This window comes from Odocoileus virginianus, chromosome 21, assembly GCF_023699985.2.
Source record: "Odocoileus virginianus isolate 20LAN1187 ecotype Illinois chromosome 21, Ovbor_1.2, whole genome shotgun sequence".
In the NCBI taxonomy this organism is placed as follows: Eukaryota; Metazoa; Chordata; class Mammalia; order Artiodactyla; family Cervidae; genus Odocoileus; species Odocoileus virginianus.
Window position 1 is genome coordinate 8705005 of NC_069694.1, and position 15377 is coordinate 8720381.

General features: G+C 49.5%; 1 protein-coding gene across 7 annotated transcripts in view; it reads right to left on the reverse strand.

Moving 5' to 3' along the window:
- TBC1D1 (TBC1 domain family member 1) overlaps nucleotides 1–15377 on the reverse strand; it is a 227337-nt gene that overhangs the window by 70873 nt on the left and 141087 nt on the right. For all 7 annotated transcript variants that reach the window (XM_070452043.1, XM_070452042.1, XM_070452045.1 and 4 more), the window contains one exon: nucleotides 14763–14902. In XM_070452043.1, the coding sequence (XP_070308144.1) occupies nucleotides 14763–14902 (140 nt within the window). The remainder of the gene's footprint in view (nucleotides 1–14762; nucleotides 14903–15377) is intronic.

Genomic DNA, 15377 nt, shown 5'->3' on the forward strand with positions numbered 1-15377 from the left:
ATACCTGGGGGGGTCCCCACTGCTGGGCTGGGATCAGACTTCTCCCAGCCCTTCCTGGATGAGCTACCATGAGCTGGGCTCCGGGAAAAATCTAGAGTAAAATACAAACAGGCAGCTAGTATTGGATGCTTCTGGAGCTAAGAGGTCATATGGACTCGGGGGCTGGCTGAGTACAGAGACAAGCAAGCTGGGAAGGCCGGTATGAAGAATGATGAGGAGACCAGGAAAAAAAGAAAAATAACACGATCTCAACGAGAGGGAGTCAGAGAGACTTCCTGGGTTCCTGACAACGTCCTGGTTCCTGGCTCTTGCCCTTATCCCAATTTTTATGAGCCACCTTCTGATTAAGCTTGCTTGAGTCATATTCTAATTCTTGCAACATTGGCTGACTAAGACAGGCTAATAACTCGTCTGTTTTCTGAGCATCCTCTGAGCACTGCATCCACGCAGTGGGCCTCTGAGCACAGCCAAGAGTGAGAATCAGCTTCCTCTCTCCAGAAGCTAGTCCTTGCTGTTGCTGCTCACTCAACTATCCAGGCTGAAGAAGCAAGAACGTAACTTAGTTAGGGAAAACAAACAGGCTGGTGACACTAATCAACTAGGTTTTGTTTAATGGAAGGAGAACCACAATTCTAGTTCATTCTACCACTGACTATCTGTTTGACCTTAAATGGGTCCCTTTCTCTCTCTGAGTCTGCTTCTTCATCTGGAAAATAAGGAATATGGAACGGACAACTTTCAAAGTTCCGACTTACTTTCCAGATGCCTTGAAAGCAGTGGACTCAGCTCCTATATACCCAGTAATGATCATTTTAGAAGCAAGGTGGGTTGCAGAATATCCTGCCTCAGCCCAAAGTCTACCCCTGGAGTGAAGAGGGTACACAGGACAAGCCCCAGCTATAAGGGCTGCACCTGCGGCCCTGAGAGGAGTCAGGGCAGGGGGAGACCTCAGAGGGGTCCAAGAGAACGTGAGTGAGGGCAGAGCTGTGTCTCCAACACGTGGCTGCTGGCCGCACGGGCCTCCTGAGCACCTGAAATGGGGTGAGCGTGTGGGATGAAACTTTCACGTTCAAGCTTCAATAGCTCTACCTAGCTCGTGGCTACCATACTGGACGGTACGGCCTGAAGACTGGGACGAAGAGCCACGAGACAAAGCCAGCGCCAGTCTACCTTAAGGACAGCGGGAAAGCAGAGGCTGACCGCGCCCGAGAGAAGAGCCGACGTCATGGTCACGTGGAGGTGGACGAATGGAGAGGACGAGGGACTGGTCAGTGGCAGAGCGCAGGGGAGCAGCTTCTGCGCCGGGGCGGAGAAACACTGCCCAGGCGAGGTTCCCTGCACGTCCACGCGAGCCCGCACCCAGAGCGCACCGCCCAAGGCGGCCACGCGCTCAGCCAAGAACCAGGGTGGCCCAGCTGCCACGTAGCCACGGCGACCGGGACACACACAGGACTCCTCCAGCGACTCTGCAACAGCCTGCTCCCTTGATACGGAGGGATCGCCCTGCTGTCCTCACTGCCTGCTCCTCACTCTGCTCGGAGCTGCAGGGGAAGCCCAAGGCTGTGAGCAGGGGGCACTCGAGAGGATGAGACAGAAAAGCAGAGGGGACCTCAGTCTCCTGGGAACATCACAGAGCCAGGAACCACCTTGCCGTATCATCATCCAGACTTCCTGTTACGTGAGAAAAATAAACCTACCTCTCCCCCCCACCCCCCAGTTACACCAGTGTGGCAGGATCTCCAGTACATTCAGTCAGACGCAATCTCTAAGTGATGTCAAAAAATCTGGTACCTGGAAGGGAGGGGCTGAACACGGTGGAAACGGCTGCAGAGAGGAAATGGGGCAAATGAATGGAAACCCGGTAACTTTGCCACGTGCTGCTGAAACATCTGGTCTAACGGTGCACAGCCTGCTACACGCTGGGACAGACACCAGGGGTGACTGAGACAGCAGTGTCAGGGGCAACGGGGGGAAGCTCCCGAGAGGCGGTGCAGAGACCTCTCTCAGGGAGAATGGTGAACCAAAACCACAGCAGCCACCGCGCAAACGAAACAGGAGAAATACCCCTTAGTTGATGCAGGTATCCCCACCGATGGCTTCTAATCTAACAAGCCCCGCAATCTGAAGCCTTGTGGGGCCGAGACAGCCAACTGCTTCTATATCCCGCCCAAGCCTTGGCAATAGGACACCAAGAGGAAAAAGAAAAATGTCTCTTCCGTAACTGTTCAGGAAAGATGCCACAGCAAGAGAATTCCAAAAACCAAACCACAGAGGAAAGACTATAACCTCTCATCGCTAGAACTGTCCCTGATAGAAAGTGCTTAAGCTAACACACCTGGACAGGAAGTGAAGCACAATACTTCAACTTTCTGTGGGAAACCCACTATTCTCGCAAGTATAAAAGGTGTACTTGGGGTTACAAGCTATTTTCAGAATTATATAAGACCGTAATTACAGTGTTCCTACTTTGGTGAATGATGTTTAAAATCTTGTTAGTACTTATTCTGCACATATTTTCACTTACATGAAAGTGAGAAAACAAATTCACTTGGAAAAAACCCACTCAGGAAGCACCTCAACATATCCTTTTGCTTTCGCTCTGAATTTTACAAAACCAAGAGTGTGTGAGTGCGCCTGCAGCTCTAAGGCTGGGACTGCTCGGTCACATCTGCAGGACCGCCCTGCCTCACTCCCTCCAGGAGGGACATTTTTTCATTTAAATAAATGAATTTAATAGAAACCATTCAACTTAGAAGACTCTAATTCTATTTTTCACAAATTATAGTTACCAGTAAATAATGCCCAAAACATGCACTGTATTAACAAGAGTTAACATTTAATTCTTAACTCTTGGATAGCATCACTGACTCGATGGACATGAGTTTCAGCAAACTCCGGGAGATGGTGGAGGACAGGGAAGCCTAGCGTACTGCAGTCCATGGGGTCGCAAAGTCAGACACAACTGAGCGAGTGAACAACAACATTTAATTCTAGAATACTTTCAATATAAGAACTGTTCTTTCACTTGAAGGCAGCTTATCACTACACAAACACCAACTTCGGGGAGTAAACCAGTCAAAACTCTTGATACTTTATTCTTAAAACTGCCAAGAGCCCACCACTGTGATTAGGAGACTGGGTTTAGAGTACAGCCGACCTGACTGGGGGCTCCCCTGGTAGCTCAGCTGGTAAGGAATCTGCCTGCAATGCAGGAGACCCTGGTTTGATTCCGAGGTCAGAAGAACCCCTGGAGAAGGGATAGGTTACCCACTCCAGTCCTGTCAGGCTTCCCTGGGGGCTCAGATGGTAAAGATTCGCCTGCAGGGCAGAAGACCTGGGTTTGATCCCTGGGTTGGGAAGATCCCCTGGAGGAGGGCATAGCAACCCACTCCAGTATTCTTGCCTGCAGAATCTCCATGGACACAGGAGTGTGGCGGGCTACAGTCCACGGGATCGCAAAGAGTCGGACACGACTGAGCAACTAAGCACAGCTTGACTGGAACCGCAGCTGTGAGAACTGAGTGCTGTGGACCTATGGGCATGCGACCCAGTATTTCTAGCCTCCTCTCCTCGAAAATACCAGGCACAGTGCTGACTGCATAGAGTCAGTGTGAGAACGACCATTTAAGTCTGTGAAAGCGCAAACACTAATGCTCAATACATGATAAGGATAATTACAGTGGCTACTATTGATGTTTGGTGAGTTTTATTGCAAACAAGATAGGATTTATTGGCTAGTTCATAATCCGCCATAGACCATGTTTCTAATTTTCAATTCGCTTATTTTACTAACAACCACTCGGGGCTTTTTGGCATGAGTTTAAATCAGAATAGGATGTACCCCTGCCTATCAGTTGCTGCAGCTTGCGACATTCAGAGGACCTCAAAGTGTGGTCCCCAGAACTTGTAAGCATTGCACAATCTTAGGCTCCACCAAGAAACTTCAGGAATGAGGAACAGCAATCTGTGTTTCTGTAACTTCTCCAAGGGATTCCGGGCACACAGTCTGAGGATGGTAGAAAGAAATGCAACCCTGGGCCAATGTCACTGACCTGGATGGGAGAGCTGTGGGAGCCCCGACGGAGGCAGCCCCACCCTCACCTTCCCAGGTGCTTCTGGGGGCAACACCAGAGTCCCCCCGCACTCTCCCCTCAGTCTGCCAGGGAAGAAAGGCAAACAGTACGGAGGCTCACCCACCCCCACTGGCCTAAGCATCCCCAAGGTCAGAATTATGAGTGACAACTCAAGACCCCCAAAGAAGGAGCTTCCAGACTCACCATTAAAACCCTTTCTCAGTACGTGACCACATAAAACTTAAGCACATGAAAGTCCACAGGCTCATTATAGCCCACAGGTAAATGACTGTATTTGAGGTCTAGCTATATAATGGAGTATTAACTGACTGTATAGAAGAATGAAGCACTGATACGCACATGACACGATGCACCTTGAAAACGCCACTAAATGGAAGAAGCCCACACATCACACATCACATGATTCTGTTTATATACAACGTCCAGAACAGACAGATCTAGAGACGGGAAGATGATGGGTGTCTGTCTCGGGTTTAGGGGAAGGCAGAGTGGTTTTGGGAAGTGACAGCTATGGGTTTCTTTCTGGGGACAAAAAGTATTTTAAAATTAGACTGCAGTGATGGTCCACAACCCCGAAAATACAGAAAAATATACTGTATACTTTAAATGGGTGAACTGTATAATTTCAGCTCAATAAAGCTGTTTTTTTTTTTTTTAAGCAAGACACGAGCTTCTTGCCAAGGACTCCTCTCTAAGCTAATCTAAACTTCCTGGCTGCAGGGTAGCAGTGCACACACCTAAGACTGGGAGTGGGGTGAGGAAGGGCCCCTAGGACGCAAAATATAAAGGAGGCCCTCGCTGTCAGGGTCACGAGCACACAGGGTCCATACCTGCAGGGCCCTAAAAGTGAGGGCCTCCTCAAATTCTGCACTCGGAGCACTTGCCTGCCTCACCCTGGTCCTGCCCCAATTTTGAGGCTGTTTCAAGTTCAGGTATGTCTACAGATTATATCCCCCTGAGAACAGTTTCAAACTACCTACCATTTCCTTGTTTTACAAATGTCAGTGGCTTCCCAGTGTCCAGAGATTAAAGTTCAAAGATGAGGAATCAAGATCCTCGACTCTGGACTCTAACCCTGAAGCAAGCAGGCTCTGGGAGGTAGATCAGCCCTGAGGAGGAGCTCCCTGCCAGCCAGGGTCCACACCCCGGTCTCCAGGCTCCAGGCCCTTGGGCACCCAAGCCCGTGGCCCTTAGAACCCTTCCTGCCAACAGCAGAGAGTGAAATTTCATCTCTGCAATCACCATCAACCCTGAGAGCCAACCTCTGCATAAAGTGTAACAACTGACTGTCCAAATGCCAATAGCTGACTAGGAAAGGCTCAATCAGGCTAACTTACAACTGATATCAGGCCTCAAAAACAGCACACTGAGGTCAAGTCTGGCCATTCACTGTGGCTTCCCCAGCTATAAAGATGCACCAAAAAGCACAATAAAGGAGAAAAATCTAGCAGCTTCAAACTACTGAAACTCACTAACAGTCCATTCCTGGCGTGCAGTATTTTATCTTGAACCTAGTCTGTATTGACCACGGAAAAGCAAAATTATATGGAAAGCAAGTAAGGAACAATCTTAGAAAGTCTTGTGTCTCTGACAATCAGGAACTATTTTTCTCTTGCCCACTCCCTAAAACCTTGTGAAAAATGAAAGAAAAACATCTCGATTTCAGAAGGTACTATCCTCATTCAAACAAGCTGCAAATGAGCGAGGAAGGTACATACTATAACAAAAACAAGACCAAAAACAAAAACACGGGGAAAAAAAGAAAGCACACTTCTCTGGGATTGGAAAAAGAAGGCAGGGCCAGCAAGACGCGGGGAGCAACACTGCCCCCAAGTGGTACCACTGGCTCAAGTCATCCTCTTCCCTGTAAACCCGCGTCCACAGTCAGTGCTTTGGGAGGATTTAAAAAGACAGGAGGATTCAAGCCCAGGCCCGTCCCCTCCCCTCCGCAGGAGAGAGCAGAGGGGCGGGTGTGGCCCATGCGCTAAGTCTCCCCATGTGACTGATACACAGTGAACGCGGAGAACTGGGATCAAAACAAAGGCCCTACGGATCTCAATGACGCTTACAGGTTCGTTACTTACACCATCCGTTAAATTTCCCAATGGCATACATATTCTTGAAAATTTGCCATGGACAATATCAAATAAATCATAGTAATACAACAGTTTCTACATTTTTCACAATATAAAATAGTCATGAAGATTCTGATTATACTCCTTGGTTTTGCCATTACTATTTACATCTGATATCTAATCCAACTGACTTAATTGTGTCATAAATTAGGCATATTGACACAGCTATAGTCACAACACAAAAACCCTTTGAACTTCAGCTTCACTGGATTATTTACTTATACTTCAAATCAATAAGTCTGATCTATTAGATGAGTTTTCCTTCTCCCTTTTTTGAAATAAGACATGTAAACATTTGACTGCTTCTACTGTTGGCAAAACCGGTAAATGCACAGTGTAACCCGAAATGCTTAAAGGAAAGCCACTGAACCAAGACTGCAACTGTTCCTTGGCACACAGAGGTAAGTAAAGGAATTTCCCCCCATTCCATAGCTGGGAGTTACCTATAAAATCATTCCTTAACAACAAAGAATTGTTTCTTTTGTATAAAACATTAGGAGGAAAAACCATGGAATACTTCTGTTACCGATCATCTAGTCAGAAGTTGACTTTCGGCATTTTTTGTAGACCTGACAATTAGGTCAGAGCCCACAGCTAAGAAAACAAACACCTGAACAGTCTGGGCCCGGCTGCCACCTCGGAGACAAAACTCGCCTGCAATGAAGCAGCAGAAACCAGGCAGACGCCATATGTTTGGTTTCACTTGGCACGCTGTCAGATTCTTCTTTATCCCTATTACCACATGTTTTATATCACTCCATTTTCCCCACCAGATCAACTCTTTGTGTCTCCGGGCAGCACAAATCCTCTCAAAAAATCTAGGTCACTTATGACCTAGATTTCAGGTTCGACACACGTGGGTGACGCCTTGGGTCACGACAGGAGCAGACACACAGGGAGTCCTGACCAAGGACGAGAAGGTCTGGGCTGGATGGACCACAGCCGCTTGTTCTAAGCGCCTGCCGCTCACAGTGGACCAGTCTCATCAGTATCACCAGGGAGCCTGTCAGAAACTGAGACCCACTGGCCCCACCCAGACCCAGACAGCAGAACTGGCCTTTACCAAGATCACCTCCGAGCACAAGGGCAGTTTGTGAAGCGCTGTTCTAGGTCGTGATCCGGAGAACGCCACCTAACCTTGTAGGTATGTTCACTCCCACCTGAGGGATGGCGGTAGCCCTGCCGCCTTTACCTTCAGAGCAGGGCCTGTGGTGGGGACCAACAGTGGGAAGGCTTTGAAAGTGACCAACGGCGTTATACAGACATCAGCAACAAGGAACAGCTATGTCTGCCCTAAAAGTGTAGCCTTAAACACATCCAACCTTCAGGGCTCTGCCCGGTAACAGGTTTCACTGCAGCCCCACACCACCACCCTGAACAATCAAGTTTACAGTTTACCAAGTATGGACCTTCCACATACCCAGGCCACAAACCCGTCACCCAAAGAACTGGGAGCGCAAACAAGAGAACGCCTTTCCCCAGGGGTCCTGGGGCACCGGCCATGAGCGGCCGTAAGCTCAGGGCATCAGTGAAGACTCTGCTTCAAATGTAAACCACTACACAGCTTTTAACATTCCACTTTATGGTCTACCTATGTTTATCACAAAAACGTCTGCCTCACCGAGTCTCCAAGTACAGACTGGTGATGGTCCTACCCTTACCACAGGTTCCCTGCGATGCAGCGATGCTGCTGACCTGACCTACCAGCCGAAAAGCAGAGAGCCCCCATCCACTCCACTGCCCCTGGGGGTCAGAACGGAAACCACCCTGCTGGACTCAGCTAAAATAACTTCAAGTGGGAATCCCTACAAGAGACCAACTGATCTATGTTGAGTTAAAAACAAAACAAAAACAAAAAACAGCCTGGGATTTAGGAATGTTTGTGCTGGATCTACTAGATATTTCTAAGTAAATTTCTAAATGGAAAATAACTGTCCACCAACTTCAGATAGGTCTCCAAACATAAAGTTCAGATTCCTGCAACTCAATTATTTCATAGGGATTTTGCACAGAGAAAGTCACACACCCCTGAGTGTGGGACAAACTGACTCAGGCAGGATTCGCTCAGTCTAATCTCCCCGCCTCAGTCCACACTGCCCGGCCTCATCCTTTCCTCTCTCTTTACAGTATGTTTAGTTGGAGTCACACTCCCTAGTCACCAACACCTTTCTCTCCAGGTGTTAGCCCATCTATAAAAATCAGGGGGACTTTCCTGGTGGTCCAGTGGTTGAGACTCCATGCTTCCAAAGCAGAGGGTGTGAGTTCAATCTCTGGTCAGAACCCATACTTGTCCCAACTTGGAACGTGGTGTGGCCAAAAAAATTTTTTTAATTTTTAAATCAGAACCCCAAAATTATAGAAAATTCTATTTATCCTTCACTTTTCCTTATTGCTCTGCAAATACCATGGTTTTAAACTATGAGTTCGCTCTATTAGTATTTTCTACGTGGGACACAATACATGGGACAGTACAAATAGCCCTGTTTCGATTTTTTTTTACCATGAAGAAAGGTTAAACTTGTCTGTTTAACTGAAGTTTGCAGCACCAGAACAGAAATGCAAAGTAGTCACAGTCGCTCTGAGCACCTAAAACACTGGAAAAGGCATTGCTAAGTGCACCTTACAAGCAGACTGTTGTGCCACAGGCTGCAGACACCTGGGCTGCTGTGGGTCCTGCCCCCAAGGCGGAGCAGACACCCAGAGGCACCCCTGACGGCACGCGCTCTGCCAGCACGGTCTGGCTGAGGATCTGATGCAGGGATCTCTGGGGCCCTCAACTGCCTGGGGGTCTGGAGGTTCATAGCTGGAGGTAAACACATGGAGCGCAGGTGAGCCCAAGCAGCCCCAGGCCACAGTGGAGACGCTGCTCTCTGCACCTTAAGGCTGGGAAGCAGACAGTGGCAGAGGATAAAGATGCCTGATCTGTCAGAAGAAAATTCAGACAGAAAGAGATCGACCTCCCTCCCAGCACACTCCAGTCCCAGGGCTAACACATGGGGAGGGAAGGTGATTAACTGAAGGCAAGCCTGTTTGTCAAAATGCTCTGAAACGTGTGGCTGCCTGGCCAGCAACAGGACACGGGGACAGACTGAAAACACACGCCCCACGCAGACAGAAGCAGGCCCACAGCCCACACCCAACCTCCAGCCTGGGGTGCGGTTTCACGGGAGCCGGGGGGTGGGGGGGGCACGGGCCCGTGGCTCCCATCCTGCCCACCGGTTCTGTGCATTGGGTAAGGTGACTTCAGCCACCCCAAGCCTCTGCTCCCTCTGCTGGGAAACTGGTGTAATAAGAACACCGACCTTCATAAGGTCGACTGGGAATTAAAGGAAACAACTCATGGAGAGCACTGGCCAAAAATAAGGGTGTGATGTGAAAATTATTACAGCAACTCAAGAGCTGTGTTTTTATTTTCTCTTCTCTCTTTTATACGCAGAGCTCCTACCATATAATTTAAAAACTCAGGCAGCATTTCTTAATTCTGTAAGAGCAAAAAGGACATAAGCAGGAAGAAGGAGGGAGTTGGGAAATCAGTAAGGACCAAGTATCATGCTTGTAAGAATCTGAGCAAGCTACTTGTCTTCCCTCAGAAGTCATGGAGGTTGGGGGCTGGTGGAACCTGATGATAAAGATAATGCATAAGCAAATAACCAGAGTATGTTTCAAAGAGAGAAATGCTACGGAAAAAATCACTATAAGGAGATGAGGAATATCTGAAGGGATGGGGGAGCAACTTGAAGTAGAGTGGCTGGTGCAGCCTCAGTGAAAAGATGACATTCAGCAATGATCTGAAGCAGGTGGGGGGTTAGTCACAGGGCTTTGGGGGGGCGGGAGCAGACCACGCAGAGGCCTCAGGAGGGAGCCTACGCGAGTGTGAGGGTTCCAAGCAGAAGCCTCTCCCAGAGAGGCCAGGAGGACGGGGTGCCGTGGCCTTCACCCAGCGCAGCATCAGGATCCTGGACACCTTCCTGCAGGGGACAGTGGGAAGGCCGACAGCAGCCAAGCATCTGGGCCCTGAAGCACCAGTGAGGACTGTGGAGGAGGAGAGGGCAGAGCCTGCGGCGCTCAGGACTTCTCCATCACGGAGAGGCGCAGAGGGCAAGCCTCGTTAACTTTACACAGCTTGCCACAACGTGCTGGTCCCCAGAACGAGCTTCAGGACCACCCCCAAAGGACTGGATGCTGCCCTAACACTTCACAGGTATGAACTAGATAAACACTACCTTAGAAGTCTTTCTCCATCAAGACCAGCTAGGAATCGGTCCAATTTTGAAATAACAGCTCACGCCCCAGAGGACAAGATATGGTAAGAGCCAAGAATGTGAGTTAACCACCTAAGGCAGAGAGGCTATGAAAGTGACCGTGTATACCGAGAGAGGAATGCACTGCAGGGGTGGGAGACGGAGGCACGCGGAGCTGAGTTCCGGGTCCCTCGGGGGCAGAACTCTGACCAGCGGGGACTCAGCAGTAACACTGCCGGGGTGAAGGACTGAGGGCAGTCAGCTGGAGAAGTTTCAGAGGAAGCAGCACCCCCATGACCCTCTGTTGTCTGAAGAAAAGGAAGTGCAAGCAAGTGCATTGTGTGTGGCTCAGAGACCAGCAGGAAAGAGGGATGGAACCACAAGGAGGCAGGATGTGGCTCCATCTAAGGAAGCTCGTTTGAAAGCTTAGAACCACCCTAGAGTGGGCCAGGCAGCTTCTCACACAGCCATCCACGGCCCGTGACACACTCCGGGCCACCGCGCTGCGTGTTTAAACGCACTGCCAGTGCATGTTACACATCTGAGTACACTAAAGACGTCACACGCACCTGGAGCTCCGCCAGTCCCCACACACGACAGCCTCCGCCACACGGGGGCCCTGTTGTCAGGCAGCGGAACTCCACGTCTGGTGTTACTGTTATCACAGCTCAGTGTCCCTCCTCCCGGGTCTCCTTCCCGCCCGCCCCCGTCCCTCCTTCTCCCCTCTGCCCCCACCTTCCGCTCCCCCAAACGAAGGAAGAGCCCTCTGCAGCAGGGGGCCTGTTCACAGCAGCCCAGCCAGTAGGCTTGGCCACCGGCTCACCGTGATCGCAGACAATCAAAACCCTGACTGCTCCGCCCAGAGCGCCCCCAGAGCGCCAGCGGCAGGAGGATGCGGGTGAGCAGCTCCACAGCGCCCCCCGGTGGACGGGCCGAGGCCAGAGCAGCTTCCAGGGGGAACAGCAGAGCTCCACAGCACCCCCCGGTGGACGGGCCGAGGCCAGAGCAGCTTCCAGTGGGAACAGCAGAGCTCCACAGCGCCCCCCGGTGGAGGGGCCGAGGCCAGAGCAGCTTCCAGTGGGAACAGCAGAGCTCCACAGCGCCCCCCGGTGGAGGGGCCGAGGCCAGCGCAGCTTCCAGTGGGAACAGCAGAGCTCCACAGCGCCCCCCGGTGGAGGGGCCGAGGCCAGCGCAGCTTCCAGGGGGAACAGCAGAGTGACCTCCACACGGGAGCAGTGACTATACCAGACACATTTGCACCACCGCTTTTTTCTAACATTATGAATTCTGAACACTTTTTACACTGTCAGTAAAACATCACACTCCCTTATTTCAATCAGTGTGGCAAGAGGCGTAATGAGTACAGTATCAAAGGTGAGAAATTAGACAGCTTGTTCCAGATCAAGGCCCCGAGGGTACAAGCTGGGACCTGGACGCAGGCCCTCTGCTCCTGCTTTCACAGGCAGCCACCTGCGTGTGCTCTCAGTTCTTTTCCTGGCTTCTCTCCCTAAGTGCATCCTCATAACCACCCAGACCATGTCGAAGAGGCCACCTCTGAACTTTCCTGCAAACGAGGAGGTGGCCCTGGGGGCCTGGCAGGCCGACACTGGGGCGCTATTTTGAGCACCATTTCCAAAAGGGGAGATGGGACACACCAGACGCTCGGTCCCCAGTTCCCTGGAGACCACGCTGCCCGCTGTGCAGGGTATTGGATCGATCTGCCCAGGGCTCTGACCTCTGGGGCAATAACCATATATCCCATCTCACCCCTGCATGCTTCTGCCCTGCTGTTTCAGAGTGTCCAGAAGTCACCAAAAAACACTGTTTCCTGCAAAGACCATGGTAAGAATACAACGTGGAGTTAAATATCCATTTCTTACAATATTCCCAGACTAAACTGATCTAAAAGTTTCCTGCTTAACTTTCAAAGAGAGGGTCCAGACACAGACAGTGGTGTTCCGCCCGCGCCTTTTCTAGGTGCTGGGGCGACACAGGATCACACGCTCCTGCTGCCCACAAAGCAGTCTTCTCGCCCAGTTTATCTTGGGAGTCTTCAGAGGACAGAGCATTCACCAGCACCAACTGACCTTCTGACTCAGGCCCCCCAGACACCGACTGGGGGACAGCAGTGTCCGTCCCGTCCAGAAACGCGCGTTGCTCCCGACACCGGAGAAGAGCGGCACCAGGGTGGGGCCTGCGGACACCGCAGCTCCTCAGAGGCCAGAGCGCCAACCAGGAGCTGCGCCTTTCATCAGCCTGGTGAAGCGCCACCAGCCTTCCACGGCCACCTACTCTAGCAGACCCCTCTGCCTTAGAATTTTAACAAAAGAGTTCTTTAAAAAGGAGAGAACTAGGTTACACAGTTTGGCTGCTGAACATTAGTAGGCAATCTACAACATGAAAATAAAATCTTTAAAACTTTCTAAAATGATAGATTGAAATAAACTCAATTTACTAAAAAAATTTGTTAATCACACTGAACTAATAAATTCAGTGTTCCCTTACACTGCTCCTGCCAGGAAACATCAGTACAGGAACCTAAACACATCGGTGCCCCAAACTCAATAATGGCAACAAAAATGCTACCGCTTTACATTTGACATGCCTTTAGGCTTCCAAAGTACTACTTTCACACTTATAATTTGATGTAATTCCATGAGATAGGAAGAGCCAACACTACTGTAACCATTTTATAATCAAAGAACTAAGTACAAGTGAAGTTACATGTTTTACATCACAAAGCTAGCTGAGCCCAAACCAGGTTCTTGCTTAATCTGGCAGAAGATCCAGGATCCAAATTAACCATTAAGAACTCTGGGGAGAGTGGTGGGGAGGAAGAGAGAAGAAACAAGAGTGAGTGGGGAGGGACCAGGGAGAAAGGGTTCCTCCAACAGTAACCCCTCCTCCCCGAGACAGTTACACAGAACGTAGTCTGAAAACCCTTGGATTAGCCTTGGCTGTGTCCTAAGAGACAAAAAGAAGTGTGTCAAGGGGCAAGTGTGAGTCTACACTACAGGAAATCTTGCAATCTGAGAAATTCAAGTAATCTTTGGAGAGCTACTGTTTCGCTGTGCTTTTGTAACACTTTCTGATTAGGAATATTAAGGAAAGCAAATACCTACTATTTAAAGTTTATGACCTCACTGGGCAAAGAAAAATCTTAATTTTAGTCAGCAGAACTTCATTTAAACTCCTCTTTTACATTAAAACTCAACATGCAAAAGCCTAAAAATAAACTAGCACATTCTATACAGGCTTTCCAGGTGCTGCAAGTGGAAAAGAATCCGCCTCCCAATGCAGGAGATTAAGAAACACAGGTTGGATTCCTGGGTCAGGAAGATCCCTGGAGGAGTGTATGGAAACGCACTCCAGTATTCTTGCCTGGAAAATCCCATGGACAGAGGAGCCTGACAGGCTATGGTCCATAGGGTTGCAAAGAGTCAGACACAACTTAAGTGACTTAGCATGCACACGCATACAGGTATACCTTGTTTTACTGTGCTTATTAGCTTTACTGTTCTTCACAGATATTGCATTTTTTAGAAACTGTTTGTGGCAACCCTGAATTATCAGATGATGGTTAGCATTTTTAGCAGTCAAGGTTTTTATAGCTAAGGCATGTATGTCCTTTTTAGACATAATGCTATTGCACACCTGAAAGACGGCACTGTAGTGTCTGCACTATATCACAGTGTAAACGTAACTTTTATGTGCGCTGAGAAATCAAAAAATTCATGTGACTCGCTTTACTGCGATATGCTTCTTACTGCATCTCTGAGGTCTGCATGCGTTTCTTTGGAGGGCACAAAGATGATGTGAAAGAGTCTTCCCGTGATACCAGACTGATGGACAGCAGTTGACAAGGCACAAACCATCACAAATGTGACCAGTGGGGTGGGGGTACCTCAGAAACCCACCATGCCGAGGCGGGGTGTAAACTACAGCTTGACTGCAGAGGGAGAACACAGACACGCCTGGGGACGGATCGGAAAGGGAAGGAAGGATGCAGGGGCACCGAGCTGAGCTCTCAACACTCCCGCTGGCGGGGGCAGTCAGAAAGGCTCAGCAGAAGCACTGTCTGTAACACAAGGCGGTGTAGCTGCTGAACGCCTTTCAGGCTTCCCGGAATGTGGGATCCTCTGAAAACACCAACAGGCACTGCCATTTGAGCTTCCTAACCTGGGAACTTTAAAATCAGGGGATGATTCTGACTTGAAATCTCATTTCGCCTCTTCTTCCACCAAACAGGAAACTCAAGCCGGAAGCTAGGCTCACATGGGGGTGGGCCTCACCTTCATATCTTTTGGGGGAATCGCAGGCCTTCTGGGGGGTGGCCACCCGAAGGAAGATCTGCTGCCTCCACGAGTGTCTCCGCGTCTTCACAGGGGTCCCACTGGCATCGCTGATGTGGTCGGCTTTGGGCTCAAAGTCCCTAAAATTAAAGACAGTTGATTAATGACTGGTGGGGAGATACAAGCAGGTATTTTAGCTTGACTTTTTATCTTTTTTAACCAAGCACTAAATTATAAATTATCTCTGTACAAGCAAATATAACTAGATAATCACAGGTGTCAATCAAGCTGGTGGTAGGGCAGTAGTCCTGCAGAACTGCTTTCTGAAAGGGTGCTCTTTATGGTAGACAATGGTTACATGTACTTAACTTATTTTTATTGTAAAAGATACTACGAACTCCACTCCATGGATTTTAGCTTCTAATTGGGCCTCTCTTGATGCCACTCTAGAAAAGAGAAATGGCCTAGGGGGCTGGGGGGGGGGGGGCGCTGTCACCAGGGCCACAACCTCCCCTAGTCTATGTGTGAAGAGATCTCCTTAGCATAGCCCTATGTCTCCAAGCATTACCTCAAAAAAAATTAGCAAATAAATTACACAGAACCAGCAAGGGCAAT